Source organism: Pieris rapae, chromosome 13 (assembly GCF_905147795.1).
Source record: "Pieris rapae chromosome 13, ilPieRapa1.1, whole genome shotgun sequence".
Lineage (NCBI taxonomy): Eukaryota > Metazoa > Arthropoda > Insecta > Lepidoptera > Pieridae > Pieris > Pieris rapae.
In genome coordinates this window covers 7,494,970-7,513,243 of record NC_059521.1, presented here as the reverse complement: position 1 = coordinate 7,513,243, position 18,274 = coordinate 7,494,970, and the positions used below count along the sequence as shown (strand labels likewise).

The window sequence follows — 18,274 nt, the reverse complement described above, 5'->3', positions numbered from 1 at the left end:
TCGAGTCAGTTGCGCGCGCGCATCGAATTCAGTGCCATCGATTTAATTAAGATATTACGTGTTAGCGATACGTGAGTTGTGAATAAGTGATACATAATTTTAAATGTAAGTATATACAAATTGCAAAAATATTACAGTTTGCAAAAATATTTCAAAATGCTATTGATAAATTATTAATTGGTCTAATATATAAATATCCGGGGTCATTGTACTCTATACTTGTTAGAAATAAATTAAGTATATCAGATAACCTTCACGGGTTGAAATCTTCATTTAATCGGTTATCTTATGTTATTTTTGATAATTTATTATTAAACAAGTAACATTTATTTCATTATATATATATATATATATATTTCATATTATAAGTGTTACGAGTAATTCTTACGGTAAATAAGATAAGGTCGCCAGTTGCTCTCATCTTTAATTATTTTAATTTTATACCTGTATACATGTAACGAAGTGTGAAGTGTAATAAATAAATTCCTTTACTAGATTTAAGCAACACTGAAGAAAAATCATTTAAAAAGAAAATTAAAAATTCAAACATAATTTACCTAAATCCTATTTGTTTTGTGTGTATATAAACTAAAGTATGCGAGACATTATGTTCATACAGTTGAAAATGGTTTAAATTCCATGGTTTGGAAGCATATTTACTTATATATAATATTAAAATTAATGTTATTCTATAAGTAATGAAAATTTATACTATTTTCTCGTATTAATATGTGCAAATAAAAAATTTAGGAAAAAAACCGCTTAAATATAATAAAAATAAATTTTCCATCGATTTTATTCCCTTTTGTGTAGAACTGTTAGGCCATGATTTTCAAGTGCACAGGCGCTAATTAAAGATTTAAGTAGGTATCTGGTAGATAGTACCAGTGAACCCAGAGCTGTTGCTTTCCTCCCTCAACAAATAAGTATCACAAAACAACAAGGAAATGCTCCCATCATTAAACTGTCACAGGGACCAAACTATTTAATTTAAAAGAATATGGAAAATACTGCATAACCGATTTATAAAAAAAAAATATTAAAGCGATAACCTAGCACTACTAGTAGTTACTTGTAAAAACTTTGAAAACAATTAATAGAATATACCTACAAATCATTGTACAATTCTACGAATCAATTCATTGAATACATTTATGGTTATTTCAATCATTTTACTCGTAATTGATTCATTCAAATGCTACGTTATATGACGTATTATTTACAGTGCATACTAGATGAATTTAGACTTAGTTTAATATTTGTCTCAAAATTGTTGTTCAATACAATTTTTTCGCATTGACTTGATCAGTCCTGTTATTTCAATCTGGAGGAATATAATCATGTATATGTAACTGTATACAATATTTGTATATAGCTCACTTTATAATGCATTTAGAAGTTTCGAAGAGATGTCTTTTCCAAAAATATTCAATAAATTATTAAAACAATACGTATCTCTCGCGTTTAATATCACATATTTGTAGTTTGTAAGCTTAGTTACCAATAGAAGCTATGTATAAAGTATGTTGTGTTTGTCGATCGAAATGGTGTATAATCTATTTTTAGTGTTATTTATGTGTTAAAAAAATATTTTATAGATATTTGTTTACTAAATTATTTGTGGTATTACATTTTTTTGTGGTATCGTAGATAAAATAAAAAATGGAGCCCCTTCAAGTGGATGTCGTCCATTTTTATCCAAGGGAGAATGCACAACCTCATAATACTGTCAAGTAAGTATTACATTAAATGTAAAGTAGTAGACGCAGGCATTTAATGTTATAACATAAAATACGTTTATTTTGGAACATAGGATCATCATGGTATCACTTATATATATTCCTACCTTATTGCTTTTTTCTATTACATTGTATATTCGCGGATGTTATGCGACTTCATCGATACGAAACTCCCCCGGGAATTGTGTGATATTAATTAAGGGCTACTGGAGTATGAGTAAGGTGCAAGGATCCAGATCGTTATCGCCTCTTCGTTCTCATGTCATTTTCACACGTTTAAATATCCTTTTTATAACATATTTTGATAGATAATTCATTGTTATCATTTTAATATCTGCGATGTGTGAAAGCATACATAAAATAAAAAATTTTGTAAGTAATATTGACCTTAATAAATAAATAGTTATTAAATTGATTTCTAAAAGATTACGAAATTGGACCAAAGGTCCGTGTGTTAATATTAGTAACCTTAAAATTAAATAAAGAAATAAGATATTTAGATATCTTTCGTGAAATAATATTCTGATTTTCCTAGATTTGAGGCAGTAAACGATGAAAACCCCACGAGCACAATTGTGCGGAGAGGTCAACCATTCAATGGAGTCATCAGATTCACGAGACCCTATGATGAAAACGACGATCTTATTCAATTCGTTTTCACTCTTGGTAAGTAACGAATATTATATATAATAAAAACAAATGTTAGTAACTAAACTATTTGATGTTTTTAATTGTATAGACAAGTTGGTGATAGCTTTTTAAAGACATCTTGGTGTCTTCATGACTATGCCGTGATTTGAACGCACGACCTCAATATTAAGAGTCGTACACTGCTTTAAAAACTTCTGATATAATATGAAGATTCCATTGATAATTTAAACCCAACTTTGTTTAGCCGTGTTATAAGTGTTATTATTCAATTTTTAACAATAGTGTTAGCTTTTATAAGTCAAATTTGAAGTAATACAGAATACGTAAAATCAGTGAAGTGAATAATAGTGAATCTAATCAAGCTATGAAGTGCCATGGCTGTAATAACGTATTAAATGTCGATCATTTTTTAAAGTGTAATAATTGCAAACGCAAGTTTTGTTATGAATGCCTTGATGTTGCTGCCGGGTCGACTAAGCAGCTCAGTGCTGAGCAATTGGCATCACTTAATTGTCCTCTGTGTCAGAATGTAACTCGGCGTAAAAACAATGACGATAATACTCCTGTCCGGCGGGGTCGCAATAACCAATCACCAAGCGCCTCCTCATATATAACGACGTGTAAAGAGCCGGAGTGTGATTTTGCTACGAAAACTTCTGCAGGCGCTGACTTTTCTAAGCAGCCGGTTACGTTGGACAGTATCAGCAAACTTATAGACTTGAAACTGTCCCCTGACTCATCGTTTATGCTAAATCTACGGTCCGCGCTTAGAAAGGACTTGAAGGATATGGTGACCGACGAGGTTAGCCGAGCTGTTGAGTTGGTAAAGGCTGACTTCACGACGACAACGGATTTTATCATCTTAGAACAAAATGATTTGAAGTCAAATATTGCAGACAAAGACAATCGAATCAGGGTACTCGAGACTGAACTTACGAAATCTCAAAACACGTTATCAAAACTCCAGAGTCGTTTATTTACAGTTGAAAAGATTTCACGTGACTTAAACCTCGAGATTCACGAGGTACCCGAAAGCAAGACTGAGAATCTGATGGAGTTATTCAAAAAACTCTGTGAGTGTTTAAATGTTGTGGTATCTGAGAGTGATGTTAAAGCATGTCGTCGTGTAGCTAAGATGGACTCAAACTCCAAAAGGCCGCGAAACATACTAGTTACCCTCTCAACGCAGCGTCAGCGTGATACACTCTTGTCTGCGTTGACTCGCTTCAATAAGTCCCACCCTGACACCAAACTATCTACTACCGATATTGGTATTGGCGGCTCGTCGTCGAGCAGGATATACTTGTCTGAACATTTGTCTCCTGAAGCTAAAGAGTTACACCATGCGGCACGTAAATTTTCTACTGACAAGAACTACAGGTTTGTTTGGGTGCGATATGGCCAAATTTATGTTCGTAAGGATGAATCAAGCCCGGCCATTCTAATTAAAAGTCATGATTCCTTCACTAAATTGTCTTAATTGTTATTACTACTACTAATTTGTTTGTTTATCATTGCTTAGTAAGTTACTTGATCAATTTTTGTTTTTATATACTGAATCACACGTTATTTCCACAATGATTAATATATTTTATCAAAATGTAAACAGAATTCGTAGCAAGTTAACTCAATTTTCTTTAAATCTGTTAAATTCTAACTTCGATATTATATGCTTGACGGAAACGAACTTAAATATGAGTGTTTTCGATGGCGAAGTTGTTGACGCCCGTTACAATCTCTTCAGACGAGATCGTGCGGATTCCTCCAGTGCTAAAACCGAGGGAGGTGGAGTTTTACTCGCCGTCCATAAAAAATACCAGGTCATCCGTCAAGCATCGTGGGATAGTGATATGGAGGATGTCTGGGTTACTCTTATTCCTGAAGCACGTGACACTTCTCGCATAAATTTATGTGTTTGCTATTTGCCTCCTGATATTAGAATTAACAAGCTTGAACTCTTTTATAGCCATTGCCAAAATTTACTTCTTAATCGTTTCCCTTTGGATAATTTCTTATTAATTGGTGATTTTAACACACCTGATTACTCTGATTCGATTAATCCCTCTCTGTCAATTTCCCCTAACCCGAGTAAGAAGCTCCTTCTACTAAATGAATTAATGTCACTGTGTAATCTAAAACAGCATAACTTTATCACAAATGCAAACGCTCGCTTGTTGGATTTGGTGCTTTCTAATATAGATTGTATAAGTGTCAATGAAACACTTGCATTAAGTTTGTTAGATAAAAATCATCCCGCAATTTTGATTACTCTTTCTCCGATTCTGATTTCTAAAGGGCTTCAACGCGCTAACATTAAACGGCTTAATTTTGCTAAATGTAATTTTGAAAACATTAAATCTGAACTCCAGTCTGTGAACTGGTCCGAAATCTTATCGTCCCCTTGTATTGATGAGTGCACCGAAGCTTTTTATGAGCTTTTATTTGAAATAATATCAAGAAATACACCAAGTTGTTGTAGCAAATTCTCATCTTATCCAGTCTGGTACAGCAAATCCTTAATTAAATGTAATAAAGAAAAAAACTTATATCATAAACGGTTTAAGAGGTTTGGGAATCCCCGCGATTACGACGTTTTCTCTTTGCTGAGGGAGAGATGCAAATTTCTTACCAAGATTTGTTACGACAAGTATATCGCATCCATCGAGGACTCGTTGGTCAAGGACATAAAATCATTTTGGAGATTTGTGAATAATCGTAAAGGCCATATTTCAGTGCCTCACACCATGACACTTGAAAATACTTCTGAGACAGACGGTCAGGGGATATGTGACCTTTTTTCGCGATACTTTGGTTCAGTTTTTGATGATAAAACTAATAAAACTATATACACTGACCAATCTGGTGCTGTAAATAACACGTATTTTAATATATTATCTGGCTTTTCTATTACGGTAACAGATATCAAACGTAAAATAGATAGTTTGGATATTAACAAAGGGGCAGGTCCTGACCTTCTGCCTCCTATTTTCATAAAAAGTTGCGGAAAGGAGTTGTCCATTCCATTATGTGTTCTCTTTAATAAATCGTTAACTAGTGGTGTGTTTCCTAAGCGCTGGAAAACTGCCCACATAATACCTATTTATAAAAGTGGTGATAAGTCCAATTGTAAAAACTATAGACCGATAAGTATTTTATCTTGCGCTGCTAAATTATTTGAGTCAGTGATGTATACTCATCTGTTCAGTCATTTTAAGCCTGTTCTTTCAGACAAGCAACATGGTTTTGTTAGAAACAGGTCTACGGTCACTAACCTTCTGGAATACAAAAACTATCTCTGTCAAGTGTTTGCCACAGGTGGCCAAGTTGACTCTGTTTACACTGACTTCTCTAAGGCTTTTGACAAAGTAAATCACCATCTGCTCTGTCATAAGTTAGCGTCACATGGTATCCACGGCAGTTTATATAGATGGATCTGCTCATACCTAGACTCTAGAACTCAGTTGGTTGCGTTAAAGGGCTTCATCTCTGCACCTATCGCAGTTACATCGGGAGTACCTCAGGGTTCCCACTTAGGGCCATTATTCTTCGTAGTTTTTATTAATGACCTTATTCAACAACTGTCCTGCAATTGTCTCTTATATGCAGATGACTTAAAAATATTTACTTCTATTACTAATTTAGATGACTGCTTAACATTACAGCGTGATATCAATACCGTATCACAATGGTGCAAGACGAACTACATGTATTTAAATATAGACAAGTGTTTTGTCATATCGTTTACTAATAAACGAAACAAAATCGTATGGAACTACGTCATAGATGGTCAATTAGTTAACAGATCAGATGCTGCAAAAGACCTAGGTATCCTGTTCGATGACAAGCTTTCATTCCGTGCCCACTATAGTCACATCACGTCTAAAGCAAACCATCTACTGGGTTTTATTCTTAGATCCACAAAAGGTTTTAAAAATCCTCGTAGCACCTTGTACTTATACTTCAGCCTCGTAAGAAGTATATTAGAATACGGTAGTCCTATATGGTCGCCGAATTATAAGGTGCACATTGACGATATTGAACGAATTCAGAGGAAATTTCTCAGAATTTTATGTTATCGTATAAAACCTGGCCGGTCTAACTTAAATTATTGCGATAGACTCCTGAAATTTAAAGTTCAACCATTAGAATCCAGACGCATAGTCTTCGACTTAGTTTACCTTTACAAAATCACCCACTCCATTATAGACTCTCCCGAACTACTTGCTCACATTAGCCTTAACATTAGATTTAGTGCCCGTAGAGCTAACGAAGTCAATTTATTTTCCCTTCAAACTTATAAGAATAACATCTCTTTTTACAACCCTTTGACCAGGATGGCTCGTCAATATAACGAGATGGCAAAGAGCAACCACTTACTTGTGGACATATTCTGTCGCAACATCAATAAATTCATTAGTGTCGTTAAAGACATCCTCCATCGTAGGTTAAGTGCTGACCCTTGTGGTCCTGGTTAACGTTACGTTAAATTGGTGTCGAGGAACTTATTATTATTATTATTATTGTTTTTTTTCTTACTATGTTACCTTTGTTAGTTATGAGCCTTTTATTGATGTAACATTAATTTTGCAGTGTGCACATGGTTTTACATTAGAATCCTGTTCATAACTATTAGTTTTAAGTTTATTTTTGTAAAGATTATAATGTGTTTTGTGCACCAAATAAATAAATAAAAAAAAAAAAAAAATAAAACTTGATTTTGATAACTCGGAGCTGTATAGCAATTGTGGTTAGCAACAGTGTTTGACACTCAAGACTCATGGCAAATTTGTGTATATGTAGTATTCACCCGATAATATTATGGAGCAGTAAAAATCTGTCGCAACCCGTTTTAAAGAGTACAGATTTAATTCCTTTGGTTTAAAGTTTTTGTCAACGCTCTTTAAATGATCCTAACTTTACTTCCATATGTGGCTTCCTCGAAAGACATACATGCAAGTGAAAGATACAAGCACCAACAAATAGAAAAGCGTTCCAATAGTATTGTTGTTAAAGAATACTTAAGTGTTTTATTCTAATCTACAACATTTTATAGACATAATAGGGTGTTTTTAGAATTGTTATTAAAGTAATACAATACTTCACAGGTGACAAACCTCTTCAAGACACGATGGGCTCCATGTTCTTGAAACGTGACGCTGTTCCAGACAAACACACATGGAGCGCCAAGTTACTGGATGTTCAGGAAAACACTCTATCTTTTGAGGTTAGTCATGATACTGTGTATTCTAGCTAAAGCTTCTAGTAAATGCGTGAAAGTTGCTTGCTGCGTCAAGCATCCTCACAAACCAACAATGGGCGTGAAGAGGCGGACGCGCCCGCCGCATCACATGTCGAGAAGCGGATAAGTTATATATTTATATAAGTTATAGTTATATAAGATAAGCGGATTTTTTGTGGCACCCAATGGCGAGTCCCACATAATCCTTCTGCACCAAGCAGTCGCGCCGCAGAAGGATATGCGCAATGCATTTCCCCAAGTAAAAAAAAAATGATACTATGTATTGTCTTATCGAAAACTAAAAAATGCGACTCTCTTTCTTTCGCTCCCCGGTGCACTAATAGACTTACTGTCTAAGTGCGCATTTAACACTCGCTCGAAGCAAACAACGCGAGGAAACAGATGTCTGTGATCACGGAGCGGATACAGAAATCTGAGGTCCACACTTTAAAGATTGATGTGGCATTTGTATGTAAATGTGATTAGTTTAAAAATTAATAATAGATTTTATAGATGATTTGAAGATATATTATCAATTTAAATAAAAAAACATAAATTTCGTCTAGCTATTATATTTTAATTATTGAATTTTTTGGTTAGTTATTAGGTATATTAGAATTAACTACAATTATGTCACTAAAAATTATGTTTAAGTTTATGTACTTATTTAATAAATAAACCATTCAATTGACATGATAACAGGTACTCAAAATAATAAATTTTACGTATTAATTAATTTTGTCTTAATTTTTTTTACGAAAAGTATATAATCATATACATTACTTATATAACGTTTAATTAAGTTTAGGTATATTTCATTAATATTATCTACTAATAATATATTACTAAATCGATTAAAGAATAGGTCGGCTACTTATTTGTGAATGTTAGTCATGTTTTTGGGTTTCTTAATAACTCATTGTATTTTAATATTATATTTACATATAAATTTCAAATCTTAATAAGACATTTATATTCCAATCTACTAGCTTATTTGATTTTATTCATAAAAATTTGGCATAACTATTAACTATTTGGTCTTAGTATTTAGGCGCCATGATTGTAATAACAAAGCGATTTGCATAATTATAGGCTCAAAATAATGTACCTATGTCCCTGTTAGGATATTATTAGCATAAAGGAATGGGTGTCTAAAACATTTGCATATTGATTATTATATTTTTTATTTTCTTGGGCTACAAATCGTACGCGTTCAAATTTATAATCAAAATATATCGAATTCCATCCATAATGTCTTTCTGAATAGTAGAAAAATCAACTTAATACTTAATTTTTTTATACAACAGTCACCTGATATTAAGTGTATGGAAGGCTCGCGAGTGTGTTGTCGGTCTTATCGATTTTTATGTTTATTTCATGAGACACGTAAAATTGAAAAATTCGCGAAAAGTTGCTAACATGCAAATGATATATCGTCAGAGCCCACAAAGAATATATTAATTGTAGTAGTTTTTGTAAACTTTTGAAGTGTCAAAACAAAACGCCGAAAAATTGTTACCTACGTTTCTAGGCATAAAAAAACGTGTTGAAACTAGCAAGAAACTCTTTTTAATCGTCATCTATTTCAGTAGATTGAAAGAGGTTCCTCCTTGCTTTACAAACAACTATAATATGGAGTAGTGGAATTTTCATCGAATTCTTTAATATTATTATTATAGACTCCGATACGTGTTATATAAGTTACGAAAAACCGGTTGGAGTTTGTTAAAATCATTAAATATTGATTCGTTCATTATGTCTATATCAAGTTTGTAAGTTGTTATGATGAGTACTCCTTTTAAAAGACAAGTTTGGTTAGTAATCAAATCTGACTAAAAATACAATTATATCTAATGCTTTATTTAACAAGGAACAGCTATTATTTTTTTTAAAGGTATTTTTAGATTTAATTGCGATGATTTTTGGTTTTATAATGCTGATGTTTTTTATTACTTTTGTAATATTTTCCGTGTTACCTTTTGTGTAGACCGGTTAAGACTTCAAAAATACGTTTGAATTACATAACCCTTTATTCATAAAAAACTTAATCAGTCTTATGACTCGTAAATATTATTTTATCGTAGTATTGTTTCATCTCTATCTGTTGGATTGAGTTGACGCTGTGATAAAAAGAGATAGTTAATAAGTCCCACGTTGTGAAGCGATTTATTTAAGCTTAATGATTCCACCATAACTTAAAGACTATCTTTCTATTATAGTTTAATAGTCTGAAATCTGTAGCTTTTGCAATTTGTTTGTATATGATTCATATCAATATTCTCAATACAAATACGTCTCTTTAGATATCAACACCAGTGACATTACCAGTTGGTTCCTGGGCATTACGAGTTGTCACTAGAATGAAGAGCGCACCCGTTCGGGAGATTTATGACTTTGACCAGGACCTATACATACTTTTCAACCCATGGATACCAGGTAATTATATAAAAGTCGTGGAGTACAACTATTGTATTTGTCTAGTTAATTTATTTAGCAAAAAACTGTTAAAATTCACAGGTATTTACAGGCTTTGACCCGCCAAACTATTTATGGATGTAATCTTTTAAAACATTTTGGATAGTATTTTTTTTTTAAATACACAACAATTCGCTTAGACAACTCAGTTAGACTGAAGCTTGACCTTCTCAGACACGTAATTCTGACAGTCATGAGTTGGCGTAGAGTTTGGCAGGCGCCAAAACGCTTCAGTCCCATGGGCTAACAGCCCTTAGACATCTGAATCTCATGTATAGCAGCTTGATCGTAACGGTTAAACCAAAAACCCTTATTACAGATGACCAAACTTTTATGGAAGACACCGCTCTTCTTCAGGAGTATGTTTTAAATGACGTAGGCAAAGTGTGGGTTGGTCCCATTAAAACCACACGTGGTAAGCCGTGGTTATACGGCCAATTTGATGCTGTGGTTTTGCCGGCATGTATGTTTATGCTTGACAGAGCCGAGATGCCATTCCACCAGTGAGTTTTTTTTTATATGTCTCGACACGTCTTTTATAATGATTACTTAGGATTCTCGATTTATTTGACTATAATGTTAAATGTTTATGAGAAAATATCACTGTTCAAAGATAAATATCAAGGAACCATGTATTAAAATTGTCGATAAAAGCATTTTTAAATATAGATTTGGAAAAACCAGCCATATCAAGTTCATATACACCAAAAAAAATGATTTTAAGATCGAATATTATTTACAATAAGTAATAAATACGACGGCAGTAGTAAATTTAGAAGAAAAATACTCTACTCTACTAATAATGTTATATTAATTTTTATATCTACATATTACTATTTTTTCAAGACGCGGCGATCCAGTTAAAGTGGCTCGAGTTATATCCCGTATTGTTAACTCGAACGATGATGCTGGAGTTCTTGTGGGGCGATGGGATGGACAGTATGAAGATGGAACAGCTCCATCCGAGTGGACTGGCTCTGTTGATATATTGGCGCAGTACTTGGAAACTCAGCAAGAAGTTCCGTATGGACAATGCTGGGTGTTTGCTGGCGTTGTTACCACAGGTATACAATATACAGATTTTTACTTAGATTGATACATAATATAAATTTTCCATACAAGGCTGTTCTTTCTGTTTTAACCCACCAACTGATTGTAGTTTTGAAGTCATACAGTATTTAAAACAAAAGACTTAAAGTACCTAACAGCTGTAAAAAAATTACAATATTTTTTAATTACCTGTGTAGAAGAAAGTTTAGTTCAGAAATTTGTTGACAAACTTTTTGATACTTATAATTAAGTTTTTCTTTAATGTTAGTCTAGTTCCCATGCGTGGGCTTGCCAGGTGCCATGTTTCCTTACACTTACGAACTTTAGTACGCGTACTTCTTGCTATAATTAAAACAAGTTAAAGTTTTTCCCGATGTCGTTATCGAAAACGTGACCATTTAAATCTTATCCTCAAATATAAATTTCTTTTTCCACATCCCTCAATATAAATGACAGCAAGACACGAATAAAAAAGCTTTAGTCTAGACATTTTAAATCAAAGTCTAGATATTTCAAGCAAGTCACGTAATTGATATTATCCTAAACCGCACGTAGTCTTTATAAATATTAATAAAGGATGTTTTGTGGAATTTAAGTGATAATAACCATACACAAACATTCACAGGCGACATATATGTAGATTATATGTTAGTTAATGGCCTATTCGTTTTTATTGAATTCTTATGATAATAGTTACTGGGAAATCGGTAAGTAATATTTTTGAGATTAAATTTATTGGTTTCAATGTTTACTTATTCGAATGAAATGAATGTAGTGTTTATCGCATCGAAATAGCTTTATAACAAGGAGCAGTGGTGGTCCAGAGTCTACAGTGACTCTTAAATAAAAAATAAAAAAATAAAATACGTTTATTTTGGAACATAAGATCATCTAGGTTTCACTTATTCCACGTCAATCAATTCGAACTTGTAGGCATCCCTACTCATCGGCAAAGAAGACAGAGGGTGTAGGCCGAGAGAGCCGGCGTAAAAAACTCTCGGTACTCTTTTAAAAAAGCAAATCATCAAACAATATTTAAAACAAATATATCAAAATTAATTAATTAACTGGCATGCCCTAAAGATTCAACGGTGTGTGGCGTGAAACTGATGCCAAAATTTTAAGTCTACTCCTCTTTAGCGTCTAGCGTATCTGCTTTTTTTTATCAAATAAATATAAAACCTTATACTCCTAAACCTTTATTAAGAATCACACTTGAAATAGAAAGGTTTTAAGAGTAGCAAAAATTTGTTTTGCATTTTTTTAATTTTATCGTGGTATACTTAATAAATAAATAATATTTATTAAGTTTACCACATCATACATAGTACTAAATCTACGGCATATTTAATAAAATCTTCCGTGAAAAATGTATGACAATTAAAGTTAACATATGCATTACAAAAAAAATACAATTAAAACATACAAAAGGTTAAATAAGCACAGTAAAATAAAATTACCAGAAATATTTGGTAAAGCAAAAAAAAAATAATCAGCAAAACAGCGAATTAAGTTGGAGAAAGAGACCAAACGATGCTTTCTCTAAAACGGCGAATAATTCGAAAGAGAGATGCCTGGACTCCTAGGTTGATTTTGGCAGAAGGAATTTGGAAAATTTTGCTGATTTCTTTTTCATACTACTTACTTCTACTAATACTTCTCGACAATACTTATTTACAAAAATACATACATTATCTTTACAGTATTAATACAATAGAAAATAACGAGGAAAAATATAGCCAATAATATTAATATATCCTTACTTAGTATTTGAAGTTTTATTACTCTAATAATTTAACAGTATGCCGTGCCCTTGGAATCCCGTCCCGTGTGGTCTCCAACTTGGTGTCAGCTCACGACGCAAACAGCTCCCTTACTGTAGACAAGTACTACACGGAGACCATGGAAGAGCTGGACTATGACCCCAACAACCCACAAGGGGCGGATTCCATCTGGAACTACCATGTATGGAACGACGTATGGATGGCGAGACCTGATCTGCCTCCAGGTATATGAATATTGCAGTTATAGTATACTCATTTTCTGTATATACTAAATGTTTGACAACCATTATAGATAACTTAATTTATTATACCACATTATAAAATTTAAAATGACATTTGCATGCCTATTTTTATATGGCCTGATTATGCGGATTTTTATAACTAATCGATCTAAATGTCTTTGCAACAACCATTTCTTTATTCTGTTTAAAAACAAAGCGTTTATTTATTAATTAGGTATCCTCTCTTTTACGACACGAGATAAGAAGTAAGAAATGCTATAAGTCTTCTTAACAGAGATAGTAAAAGATGGTTTTATTTAATTCATTGCTATTTTAACATCGTAGGTTACGGCGGCTGGCAAGCCGTAGATGCCACTCCACAAGAGACTTCTTCTGGCATGTACCAGTGCGGACCAGCACCTTTGGAAGCTATCAAGCAAGGAGTCATCGGTGTGGCCCATGATGTCGAGTTTATGCTTGCTTCAGTCAATGCTGACCTGATGCGGTGGAGACGAGACCCAGACGCGGAAAGCGGCTTCTCAATGGTCGACACAAATAACTATCAGTAAGTCAAAGTCTAAATGTTTGTGATAGAAGGTAGGTGTTTCGTCCAAACTAAAATATATTCTCGGTCAATCTCATAAATAACTCGCCGGTCGGAAGACCCAGTGGCTATATCCTTAGCAGCCAGAAAACTTCATTCGCACGTATTCCCGGATATGATGTTATCGCCATAATTGTATTTTTATAGGTGTCGCTACATATAATATTCATGGGATATTGAATATTTAAAATAAAAATATAAAACAAATCTTATGAATGTTCATAAGATTTGTTAACTGATACATTATTTCGCCTATTTTGATTGATACATATTACAAGACTAGTATGTTTTTTCGATAATCTTAGCCAATCAACCTTAAAGTATCTTACGTACGTAAGGTTATACGTAGTGTTCGTTTATAACTGCACCAGGGAGTCGATCAAAGTCCAAATAATTATTGAACTCTCGGGTAAAATCAAAACATAAATGAGAAAACATTTTAATAAGTGAGATTTCCAGTATATGAAAGAGTTATACACACTTACATATATTTTCCTTTTAGCATTGGTCGAATGGTTTTAACAAAGAAGCCTTACGTGTTCGACCCTCTTGGTGATGCTGATAGACAAGACATCACAGGGGAATACAAACATAGAGAAGGCACGGCCAGCGAGCGATTGGCGCTTATGAATGGAGTAAGATACTCTGAGAGGGCTAAGAGGTGAGTTTATGTGAAAAAATACGTTCCAATCCAAAGATTTGAATATTAGTCTTAAATTTAGAAATTTACACCTTAATTAACATATATCGTTAAACCTGCTATGTGATACAAATGTATCGGCCACACAGGGGTATGAGAGTCCTCTAATAGTGCTTACTTCAAGTCTCTCTTTCGGTTTGGAGAACATTCTGTGAGAGAGTCATTATAAATTTATATACAACTAGCAGACTCGGCCAAGCGTTGCTGTGGCTAAGGTTATGTTATATTACATAGTAGTAAATTAATCAAGGGAAACCGTAGGAGAACTTATGTGAAACGTTGGTACCACGACACGGACCTAAACTAAACTACCTTTAACTCAGCGCCATCTGTTAGAATTGTATCAAATAATAAACAAATGTTAATGTTATCGTAATTTTAGTAAGGATGCCTATTTTTTTTGAAAATGAAATATAGCCTATGTCACTCAGGAATGATGTAGCTTTCCAACAGTGAAAGAATTTTTCAAATCTGCCAAGTAGTTTCGGAGCCTATTCAATTCATACAAACAAACAAAAAATCAAACCTTTCCTCTTTATAATATTAGTATAGATAAAAAATATTAATTCTCACAACATTCAATTATATATGTATATCTATAAAACTAGTTTCGTGTGCTTTAGCCATTGATACACTATAACTCATTTAAATGTAAATAACTTCAGGACTTTTCAGGTACATTTTCGTAATTTATTATTGATACATGTAAAAATTTTCTTCAGAGCCATCCTAGAGCAATCAAATCTATTACCACCTCCGTTACGATTTTTATGTGTATACCTTAATAGTTATCTTTAATCAGGTACTATGCTGTGGCAGCAAGTCTCTCCAATGACATCATCTTTAAACTGAGAGACATAGATACAGTGACCATCGGAAAACCTTTCAGAGTTACAATTGATATTGAAAACACTTCTGAAACTGAGGTAAGCTACATGTATACCTGTATGCTGATTATAAGCATACAGCATTATTTTTTATTCAGATGCAATAAATAATTTTTTTCGGCTCTCTATGGCTCTCTTTACTTCACTATTACACTATATCTCCTCCTCCAATATAAAGCCCTGTGGTAACCATGTGACATATACACGATAAGAAATTTTTAAACTAATAAACTGTATACGATTCTTTAAACGACGCATGAATGGTTCTATGTACACTATATGCGTCACTATTTATTCACTACAACGTATACTGCAAAAAACGTGCTGGACTGTGCCGTGTTAACGAAGCCTGAGTTATATAATAAATTATTGTCAACGACTTTATCTTATTAAGCCCTAACCCTTAGCCCTGCCAGTACAGATTTAGAACTACAGAAACCTTTAGTAGTTATAATATTCTGTAAAACAAATATGCAATTCGTTTTGCGTTTAACCACCAACGGTTACAAATTTAATTTGTTAAGATTCGATGTTGACAATCATAGTTCATAGACAAAAATACCTTAATTATAGTAATGTTTTCGAGAAATACTATGAGGTACGATTTTTATATTACAGGGTCGTAATATTAAGGCTGCGCTAACAGCAAGCAGTGTGTACTATAACGGTGTCAAGTCTGATGTAGTCAAGAAGGTCGAAGGAAAGCTTTTCGTTGGACCTGGCAAAAGTTAGTTCTATTTCGTTTATACTTTCTCTTCTTGATAGCGTAGTTTATTATTATTAAATAAACAGATAGTTAAATACAAATTGAAAAATATTGTTTTTGTTGCTATTTTTCCTTAGCAACTGGAACTGTGGGGTCGGCTAGTCGATTTTCCCTTTAGGTTGAGGATTCACCATCATTTCTCCACAAATGTCGAAGTGCAATCGTTTATACAGATCTAATAGTCTAAATATTTTCAGACGAGCAAGTAAGCATATTGGTCCAGGCAGAGGATTATTTGCCGAAATTGGTTGAATACTGTAACATGAAGATATCAGCAATGGCCATCGTAGACGAGACCAAACAGTCCTGGGCTGATGATGACGACTTCCAAATCCTCAAACCCAATATCAGCATAAAAGTATGTATTAATGGAAACCAGCATAATAAGAATAAATCAGATTAGTGGTTATTAAGGATTATGAGATTGAAATATTTTAATGGTTATAGTAAACAAAATATCCATCTTTGTAAATAAATTTATGACATGTGACAAAACTGATTTGGGTATTTACATACATGTCCTTAATATCTTCTTCATTAATATCTCATCATGAGTTGCCTCAAAAACTAAACACTAGGTATATTTCCTGTTAACTGTTAAAGGACTGGCTTCTGAACTTACGTAGAGTTGGAGATGATAGTGAGACATAACGAAAAAAATTTTTTAAGTGGTAGAATAACCTTTTTTTGAATTAATTATTTTTGAAAATATAACAATTTTGTTATAAACTATTAAGTTTCTGATTGGAGAGCTTGGAACTCTGAATGAGAAATTTTACTGCAAAGGTTTACGAAATAATGCATTTTTATAATGAATAAACATATTTTTATCTATATAACTAAAACGATACCGATTTAAAATTAGTGCTAATTAATTATTTTATTTCAGTTCAACGAAGACCTTATTATCAACCAGCCCACAACGATAGTGCTGTCATTTGTCAATCCCCTGGACCGACCTCTAACGGGTGGTGAGTTCCGTTTGACGTCATCAGGCATCGCAGGTCGGACCTTCAGAGTCAACGCAGCTGACGTTCAACCAAAAGAAACACTGACAACCGAATTGCCTGTACAACCTAACGTGAGTATTAATGTACTATATTATTCTGGTCGACCCAGGGTTTGTATAAAAATATTATAATTAATTAATAGATAGTATTTTAAAGAAGTCAAACTATTTAATCTCTCTAATAAAACATGAGAAAAAGATTGAAATTAATAAAACAAAGTTTACTTTAGAAGCACTTAGACCTAGGCCATAGCGTAAATATGGTTTTTGTGAAGCTTACTTGTTCACTCCCAGTCTAAATTACGGTATCTCTTGTTAAGTAACAAAAATATATTTAACATTATATATATATATATATATATATGTATATATGTATGTTTACTGCTACGTAATAAAATACTATGCTAAAGAGTGTTGGTGACTGACAAAAATCTTGGTTTTACCGTAGACGATAGAATCGCCTTATATGAAAACTTAAGCGAGCAGAGATAAGATGGCTCATCTTCTAACAATACAATCGAACATTTAAACGCCCATCACTATAAACATCATTGCAAATAAATATCACCGAAAATTAATTTATCCTATGTAAATTTAATTTTGAAATAAATTTGACTAAAACAACTTTTATTTCTGTTTGTGATGTGAAAATAAACGCACTTTTATATTTATCATAATATTTTTGTTAAAGAAACTTGGCAAGATAAACTTCGTCGCCACATTCAAATCAACAGAGCTTAAGGACATCAATGGAGCGGCAACAGCGGAGGTGTATGAAGGATGAATTAGTATTAAAAAAAACTTAAAACACTAAATATATAAGAAACGATACTATTAATATTTTTACGCTATAAGTATTTACTTAAAGTAGATGTTACAAAACTTTTGATGATTGTTGATTACTTTGTAACTGATTGGCGGTTAAATATTTATCAACGTAAATCGTCAATTTGACATGTGTCATACATACATCTATAACATATGTGACATTTGACCATACATCTATAAAGTTCAATCTAAAAATCTTTACTCTTTGCAAGTCCTGGAAGTTTATACAATTTTAAGATATTTAATATATACTCATAGCATAAGTATGATGCCATTTAATGGCGATTTGGTAGCTTTATTTTTTTACTCTTTTACAAATAA

At 32.9% G+C, this 18,274-nt stretch overlaps 1 protein-coding gene across 1 annotated transcript; it reads left to right on the top strand.

Annotated features, from left to right (window-relative positions):
• LOC111004255 (hemocyte protein-glutamine gamma-glutamyltransferase) lies at positions 1-18,269 on the top strand. The gene is made up of 15 exons (XM_022275196.2): positions 1-105; positions 1,651-1,733; positions 2,275-2,405; positions 7,496-7,614; positions 9,933-10,065; positions 10,424-10,607; positions 10,951-11,168; positions 12,956-13,162; positions 13,505-13,724; positions 14,266-14,424; positions 15,266-15,389; positions 15,969-16,077; positions 16,314-16,474; positions 17,006-17,197; positions 17,817-18,269. Exons 2-15 carry the CDS (start codon positions 1,663-1,665, stop codon positions 17,907-17,909), a joined length of 2,121 nt encoding a protein of 706 aa, XP_022130888.2. The 5' UTR covers positions 1-105; positions 1,651-1,662; the 3' UTR covers positions 17,910-18,269.
• The last annotated feature ends 5 nt before the right edge of the window (positions 18,270-18,274 follow it).